This window comes from Lutra lutra, chromosome 4, assembly GCF_902655055.1.
Source record: "Lutra lutra chromosome 4, mLutLut1.2, whole genome shotgun sequence".
Taxonomy (NCBI): domain Eukaryota; kingdom Metazoa; phylum Chordata; class Mammalia; order Carnivora; family Mustelidae; genus Lutra; species Lutra lutra.
In genome coordinates this window covers 851,385-859,755 of record NC_062281.1, presented here as the reverse complement: position 1 = coordinate 859,755, position 8,371 = coordinate 851,385, and the positions used below count along the sequence as shown (strand labels likewise).

At 66.9% G+C, this 8,371-nt stretch overlaps 1 protein-coding gene across 19 annotated transcripts in view; it reads right to left on the bottom strand.

Annotated features, from left to right (window-relative positions):
- Positions 1 to 987: 987 nt before the first annotated feature.
- The window catches only part of PLEC (plectin), a 53,598-nt gene continuing 46,214 nt past the window's right edge, over positions 988 to 8,371 (bottom strand). For all 19 annotated transcript variants that reach the window (XM_047726358.1, XM_047726360.1, XM_047726359.1 and 16 more), the window contains one exon: positions 988 to 8,296. In XM_047726358.1, coding sequence (XP_047582314.1) covers positions 2,078 to 8,296 — 6,219 coding nt within the window. In that variant the 3' untranslated portion in view covers positions 988 to 2,077. The remainder of the gene's footprint in view (positions 8,297 to 8,371) is intronic.

Below are 8,371 nucleotides of genomic sequence, written 5' to 3'. Positions count from 1 at the left end.
AGAAAGCTTTGCCAAGCCAAGCATCACAAAGCACTTCCCAGAGGCCACGTTCACCTGCTGTAGGAAACAGCCTCACCCCTGCTCACCTCTGCCGTGCGAGCCTGGACGCGGTGTGTGATTTATTACACCGAGGTGTGGGGAGGGGTATCTGGGGCTCCCACCGGTCTTACCTGCTACAGGAAGTCTGTGTTCTGTAGCCCGAGGAGCCACAATGAGGGTCCCGCCCGTAGTTAAGTGTGTCCGTTCCAGCTGTACGTTCCCGGACCGATGAGGGTCTGCCCGTGGTTCTGTGGACACACTGGACCCTCTGTGAGCAGGACGCCTGGCTCTAACTGGGAGAGCAGAGCCTGACAAGGACCCAGTCACCGGGATTCAGACTCCCTAGGACAAGGGTCTCTGTCCGCTGTCCCTGCTCCGGGCAAAACAGGCAGATGAGCTCTGGTCATGGCTCAGGGCCAGAGGCTGGGTGGGACATGCTTGGCCCTGCTCACCCTGCCCCTGGAGGCTTTCCAGGAAACAATCCGGGAAGCTGGGCTCTGGCGGGCGTGAGGGGCCTGTGCGGACTTGGAGGGAGAGGCCGGCTGCCAAGGCTCACAACCGTGTCCGCCTCCGGAGCGCCACCCTTCACGAATGGGCACACCACTCCGGCCCGACGATGGGCCGCAGGGACACAGCCAACGGCAGGCGACAGGAGAGCATGGAGCCCCGGCCTCAGTGGTACCAGGCGTGAACGGAGCCCTGGGGGCCTGGCAGAACGACAGGTGGCTGGCCAGACCAGCGGCAGGGGCCGGGCCGTCCCGGAGCAGACCTCCGCGGGGTGGGCCTCCGCCTGGCTGCTGCTCAGTCAGCTTTCTCTGCTCTGAGACACGTGGCCACAGGCCAGTGTCTTCTCCCAGGCCCTGCTGCTCCGTCCCCGGCCAAGCACTGAGCCTGAGGCAGTGGCCCCCACCCGACCCCAGAATAAGAAAGCAAGACAGGACCCACGGGAAGGTTGGAATTGCTTTTATTGGGGTGGGCAGTGCAGGCCCACCATGGTCAGGTTAGTGCTCTGCCCTCACGGAGGCAGCCGGAAACCCGCTACCTCACGTACCGCCCGCCTAGGTTAGTGGGACATGCAAAGCTTCGTCAGAGGGTGGAGGCAGGGCAGGGAGGGGGTGGAAGCCACAAAGGTGGCCCTGGGCCGGGCAGCGGTCTCCTCGGAGACAGGCAGGAAGCACCCAGGGCGGGACCGCAGGGGGGCAGAGCCCACAGGAGCCCCAGCCATACCCAGCCTGGCCCCGGGCTGGCGCGCCTGAGAGCTGGGCCGTGGGGAGTCTCCCCAGAGGGTCTCCCTCCGACCCCAGATCTGGGGCCCCGGGGACTGGGGTGGGAGGAAGGACATTGAAGGCACTTACTAGGGGGCTGAGGCTGGAAGGCGGAAGCCAGAGGCCTGGGGTCTCGGGACACTGTCAGTGGGGGTGGAGGGGGCAGGGTCCGCAGCTTGCCAGGGGCCAGCTGGCTCTGTACACCGGACCCTCCTCTTCCCGTGGTGAAGGGGCTTCTCCGGGCAGGCTGGAAGAGACGGCCGACCCAGGACTGCCTGCCCGCCCCGGCGGGGCCCGCTGAGCACGGAGGTCAGCCCGGAAACAGGAGAGAAAGCTGGTCGTGAGGGCTCTGCTGGTGACGGGGGCCGCCCCCCCGCCTCCCCGAGCAGCGAGGCCTGGTGTTTGGTGTCAGGGAGTCCGGCGAGCAGGGCTGGCAAAACCGGACCCAGACAACACCCTCCCTGGAGACCCAGAAGGGCTGGGCTGGGGGCCTGGCTCGGGACCCTCCAAGGCACCTGGCTGTGGCGAGTGGCAGGTAGACAGGAGCAGGGAGGCCTGCGGGATGAGGGGGTCCGAGGGGCCCGGCTGGCCCCTTGCCCCAGACACAGGCGGTCTGGACAGAAAACAGGTACTAATGTATTAGTCTCATTGGTTCTTTTTGGTTAAAGTTGAGGCACCGCTTGGGAGGAAGACACCTTTAGACACGCAAGACCCAGCACCTGGGCGGGGAACCTGGCCACATGCAGAGCGGGGGGCAGGGCGCGGGCAGCCAGTCAGGCTGCTGCGGACTCGGGGCCCCCCAGGGAGGGTGCAGGCCCGGAGGCGTAGCGGCGGCCGTAGCCTGAGGACGAGTAGGAGGATGAAGAGAAGGTCATGGAGAAGCCAGAGCCGGTGGCGTCGAAGCTGCCTCGACGGGAGCCGGCCCGGGAGCCGGTGCGCGAGCCAGAGCGTGAGCCGGCCGTGGAGCCTGAGCCACTGACGCTGTACGGGCTGTAGTAGCCCTTGCTGGACTGGGCGGCGGCCTCTAGCAGCCGTAGCCCCGTGCCCTCCTCCACCATGCTGCGGTCCAGTGCGTCCTTGTACGAGATCTTCAGCTTGGTCTTGGGGCAGGTGAGGTACTTGGAGTAGGCGCCAACGTCACGCAGCTTCTGGGCGGTGCGGGCGTCCACCATGCCGCGCTGCAGGGCCTCATCCAGGGGCACGCGGCCTGGGGCATCGGGCTCGATCAGGCCGCCGGTCAGATACTGCACTTCCAGGAACCGCTGGCCCGCCTCGTAGTACAGCCAGCCCTTCTTCAGGGCCTGCGCTGCCGACATCTTGGTCTTGGTACGCGGGTCCTCGAAGCCACAGAAGGCCTTTTGCGCCAAGTTGATGCGGTCCACCATGATCTTGTCCACCAGGCCCTTGTTGACGGCATCCGTGACGGGGAAGCGCTCGCCAGTGCTGGGGTCGAGGATGCCGCCCGTGCAGGCCTGGGCCTCCAGCAGCCGCTGGCCCGTGATGTTGTCCACAAGGCCGCGGTGCATGGCCTCCGTGATGGACACCTTCTCCAGCGTCTCCGTGTCCAGGATGCCGGCCACAGGGCCTGTCTCCTCTGTGGGGTCCGACCAGGAGGTCACCTGGGTCCTGGAGGGGGCAGGGCTGACGGGGTAGGAGGAGGACGACCCCACGGAGGAAGAGCGGGAGCGGAAGCCGCTGGCGTTGCCCGAGAGCATGTCCGCGAACTCCGTGATAGAGAGCGTGCCAGCACGGTACTGGTCCAGTGCCGAGCGGTCAATCAGGTTCCTGGCGATGGCCTCATCGATGTCATACTGGCGGCCAGAGCGGCGGTCGATGATCATGGACTTGACCACGCCGTCCGAGGAGGAGATGGTGATCTCCTCCCACTCGCACTCCTGCTCGGATAACTCCAGGTACGTCTGGTGGTCGATGAGCCCCTTGCGGTAGGCCTCGTACACGGACATCTCCTTGCCTGTCTCTGGGTCCACGATGACCACACGGCGCTTGCGCACGGAGGACTTGGAGGACGTCTTCCGCTCCCTCTTCTTCTCCTTCAACGGCAGCAGGCGCAGTCCCGTGCCAGGGTCCTCCACGCAGCGCTCCATGAGCTGGAGGTACGTGAGGTTCTCCTCCGTGTTGGGGTCGAAGAAGCCCTTGGTGTCGTCGCTCGGGTCCGTCAGGATCTCGTTCATCTCCTCGTCGAAGAGGCCACGCTGGTAGGCCACATCCACGGGCAGCCGGTGGCTCTCCTCGGGGTCGATGATGCCGCCCGTGGCGATCTGCGCCTCCAGCAGGCGGATGCCGTGGTCCTTCAGGATCAGACCCTTCTTCATGGCCTGGAACAAGGAGATGAGCTTCCCGGAGTAGGGGTCCTTGTAGCCGGTGACTGCGCGCTCTGCCGACAGCAGCTTGTCCTTGAACTCGGGGCCCACAATGCCCATGCGCACGGCCTCCTCCACGGTCAGCTTGAGCCCCTTGATGGGGTCGATGACGTAGCCGGTGGCCGCCTGCGCCTCCAGGAGCTCGAAGGCCGTGCCGGGCCGGATGACGCCCTTCTTCATGGCCTGATATACCGACAGTCGCTCCTTGGTGGCGTCCACGAGGACACCAGCGATGCAGCTGGTGCCCTCGAGGAACTTCTGCAGGTTTCTGCTGACCTCCTCCACGGATGCCAGCCCTTCCTGCAGCCGCAGCGCGGTCGCCTCATCCATGACCTGCGAGCGCACCAGCTCCTCCACCGTGATCTGCTTGCGTAGGCCGCGGAAGGTCAGCTTGCGGGCGTCCGACAGGGGCAGGAGGAGCTGGCCGCTGGTCTCGTGGCGACAACAGCGGCGCAGCAGCTGCGTGTAGCTGAGCCGCTCATCCGTGGATGGGTCCAGGTAGCTGCGCACCTCGCTGGGCTCCGACAGCTGCTCGTACGTGTCCTTGTTGAGGTAGCCCCGCTGGTAGGCCACCTCCAGCGGCAGGTGGAAGCCCAGGCGCGGGTCCACAATGCCGCCCGTGGCCAGCTGGGCATCCAGCAGCCGCAGGGCCTCCTCCGCGGGGATCAGCTCCTTCTTCATGGCCTGGAAGAGCGAGATGGTCTGCTCCGTGTAGGGGTCACGGTAGCCGGTCACGGCCCGCTCGGCCGACAGCAGCCGGTCATGCAGCTCGGGGCCCACCAGGCCCTTGCGCACGGCTTCATCCACGGTGAGCCGCTCGCCCTTCACGGGCTCCAGGAGGAAGCCCGTGGCCGCCTGTGCCTCCAGCAGGAGACGGGCCACCTCAGCACTCAGCAGCCCCTTCTTGAGCGCCTGGTAGACAGACAGCGTCTGCCTGGAGCCCGGCAGGTAGACGCCGGCCACGCAGCCCGTGCCGTACAGGTAGCGGGAGGCCGACTCCTCCTCCAGCACCTGGCGCAGGCTCTTGGTGCCGGCCCGGAGGAGCCCGTAGGTCTCGTGGGAGATGATGCGGGCCTCGTGGAGGTCCTCGGCCGTGAGGCGGCGACGGACGTAGTCGTAGGAAGCCAGGTTCTGCTGGCGGATGATCTCCGTCTTCTCGATGATCTCGATGATGATGACGATCACCCGCTCCTTGGTCACGCGGCCGGCCTGGAAGTCCGCCAGCAGCCGTGCACGCTGCTCCTCCGGGATCAGGTCCGACTGCATCACCTCCCACAGCGACATCGTGGAGCCGCCACGGCCACCGCCGCCGGGGATGTCGATCTGCGTCTCCTCGAAAGCCCGGCGCGTCTCCTCCTCTGTGTATACCTGCGTGGTTTCCACCACCTCCGTCCTCTCAGCGTCTCTCAGCGGCAGCAGGCGCAGCCCTGTCTCGGGGTCCTCCACGCAGCGCTCCAGCAGCTGCAGGTACGTGAGGTTCTCGTGCGTGTTGGGGTCGAAGAAGCCCTTGGTGTCATCGCTCGGGTCCGCCAGGACGCGGTTCATGTCCTCGTCAAAGTAGCCGCGCTGGTAGGCCACGTCCACGGGCAGCCGGTGGCTGTGCACGGGGTCGATGATGCCGCCCGTGGCGATCTGCGCCTCCAGCAGGCGGAGGCCGTGGTCCCTGAGGACTAGGCCCTTCTTCATGGCCTGGAAGAGGGAGATGGTGCTGCCCGAGTAGGGATCCTTATAGCCGGTGACAGCCTTCTCGGCCGACAGCAACTTCTCGTGCAGCTCGGGGCCCACAACACCTGCCTTCACAGCCTCATGGACGTACAGGCGCTGGTTCCGCACAGGGTCCACAAGGAAGCCGGTGGCCGCCTGCGCCTCGAGCAAGAGAGTGGCTGTGCTGGGCCGGAGCAGGCCTCGCCGCATGGCCTCGTAGATGGTCACCTTCTCCTTGGAGCTCTCCAGATAGATGCCGGCCAGGCACCCGCCGCCCTGCAGCAGTGTTCGCACGGAGCTCAATTCTGACAGGTCCTTCACCGAGGTCCTGCCATCCTTGAGCTGCTCAAATTGGGTGCTGCTGAGGACCCCAGAGGCCACAAGCTCGCTGGCCGGCACTGGGGCACGCAGGCCACTGAAGGACAGCCTCTCTCGCCGCACGGTCTCCACCTCCTCCACGATGGTGATGAGGATCTTGATGACTTTCTCCACGGTGACCGTGCCCGTCCGGAACTGGCGCACCAGCTCCTGTCTCTGCTCTGCCGTGAAGTACTCAGAGCTGAGCAGCTCCCACACTGTCACCGTCCTGCCCTTGAAGCTGCCCACAGGCACCTCCACAGGAGTCTTCTGGAAGGTCTCCTGGGCCTGCAGCTCGGAGCAGAGCCCCTCGCGCCGGGCCTGGGCGGCCTTCTCCGAGACCGGCAGCAGGCTCAGCCCCGTGAGCTGGTCGGGCCGGCACTGCTGCTGGAGCTGCCCATAGGTGACGGGCTCCTGCGAGGTAGGGTCGCAGTAGGTCCTGGCTTCTTTCCCGGGTGCTGACAGGATTCGGCGGGTCTCCTCGTCCAGGTAGCCCCGGGCACAGGCCACGTCCACGGGCACACGGTGGCTCTTGCTTGGGTCCACAATGCCACCAGTAGACAACTGGGCATCGAGCAGACGCAGGCCTTGCTCCCGGGGGATGAGGCCCTTCTTTAGGGCCTGGAACAGGGAGACGCTCTGCCCCGAGTAGGGGTCCTTGTAGCCTGTGACGGCCTTCTCGGCGGATAGCAGCTTCTCGTGCAGCTCAGGCCCCACCAGGCCGGCACGCACCGCCTCGTCCACAGTGAGCCGGGCGCTCGTGGCAGGGTCAATGACGTGGCCGGTGCCGGCCTGGGCCTCCAGGAGAGCCACAGCCGCCTCTGGAGGCAAGAGGTCTTTCTTCAGAGCCTCATAAATGCTCACCTTCTGGCCCGCCTCCTCCAGCCACACCCCGGCTATGACGCTGGCACCTCGCAGGGCCCGCCGCACGGCGTCCACGTCGGCCACCTCCCGCACGGAGCGCTCGCCCCGCTGTAGCTGACGGAGGAGATCGCGGTCTATGACCCCGCTCTCCAGCAGCTCCGCGGCGGGCACCAGGGCGCGCAGGCCCTCGAAGCAGAGCTGGCCTTTCTGCTCGTGCTCCTCCACCACCGTGATGACCATCTTGATGATCTTCTCCACCGTGACCTTGCCCGTGCGGAACTGCCGCAGGAGGTCCCGCCGCTGCTCTGCCGTGAAGTACTCAGAGTTGATGAGCTCCCAGATGGTCACCGTCCTGCCCTGGAACCTACCGAAGGGAGCGGACACGGTGGCCTTTTCGAACACGTCCCGGGCCTCGGAGTCTGTGTAGACCAGCTCACCACCCCTGGCAGCCTGATCCGTGAGCGGCAGGAGACGCAGCCCCGTCTCGGGGTCCTCCACGCAGCGCTCCAGGAGCTGCAGGTATGTGAGGTTCTCGTGCGTGTTGGGGTCGAAGAAGCCCTTGGTGTCGTCGCTCGGGTCCGCCAGGACGCGGTTCATGTCCTCGTCGAAGTAGCCGCGCCGGTAGGCCACGTCCACGGGCAGCCGGTGGCTGTGCACCGGGTCGATGATGCCGCCCGTGGCGATCTGCGCCTCCAGCAGGCGGAGGCCATGGTCACGGACAATGAGGTCCTTCTGCATGGCCTGGAAGAGGGAGATCTGCTCCCCCGTGTAGGGGTCGGTGTAGCCGGTGACGGCGCGCTCCGCGGACAGCAGCTGGTGGTGCAGCTCGGGGCCCACCACGCCCTCCTTCACCGCCTCCTGGACGGTCAAGCGCCGGTTGCGCACGGGGTCCAGGAGGAAGCCCGAGGCGGCCTGGGCCTCGAGCAGGATGAGAGCCGTGCCTGGGCTCAGCAGCTGCCTTTGGAGGGCCGCGTAGATGCTCAGCTTCTCGTCGGTGGGCTTCAGCAGCAGCCCGGCCACGCCGCTGCGGCCCTGCAGGTAGCGGCACACGTCCTCCCGCTGGGCGAGCTCGGCCACCGTCGTGTGGCCCTGGGCCAGCCGCTGTAGCTCCTCCGAGCTCAGGACTTCAACCTCCTGTAGCCGCTGGGCCGGCACCTTCCGCCGAAGGCCGTCAAACGCGAGCTCGGGCTCTGCCTCTGCAGCCGGGCCGTCGGGCGCGTCCCGGCCGTTGGGCAGGGCTTTGGCGGCCATGGCCTGCGCGGCGGCGATCTCCTCGGACTGCGCCTGCGCGGCGCGGTGCTCCTCCTCCAGGCGCTGCAGCCGCTCCCGCAGCCGCCGGTTCTCCTCCGCCAGCAACTCCTCCTGCTGCCGCCGCTGCTCCTGCAGCCGCTGGAGCTCCTCCTGCTGCCGCCGCGCGCCCTCCTCGGCCTCACGCTGCCGCTGCCGGGCCTCCTCCATGCTGGCCACCAGCTGCTGCTTCTCCTGCTCCATCTGCTGCCGCTGCCGCTGTTGCTCCTCGCGCAGCTTCTGCGCCTTGGCCACCTCGTCCTGAAAGAGCCGCTCCAGCTTGGCCTTCTCCTCCTCAACGAAGTGCTCGCGCTGCAGCAGGCGGTCCTTCTCGGACAGGAGGCTCTCCTGCAGGGCCCGCGTCTCCTGCAGTAGCTGCTCCTGCTGCACCACCTGCATCTGGGAAGGAGGGGAGGGGGCGGTCAGGGACGCCGGGGCCCGCCCAAGAGCAGCCCCCCTGCCCCGGGGCCCACC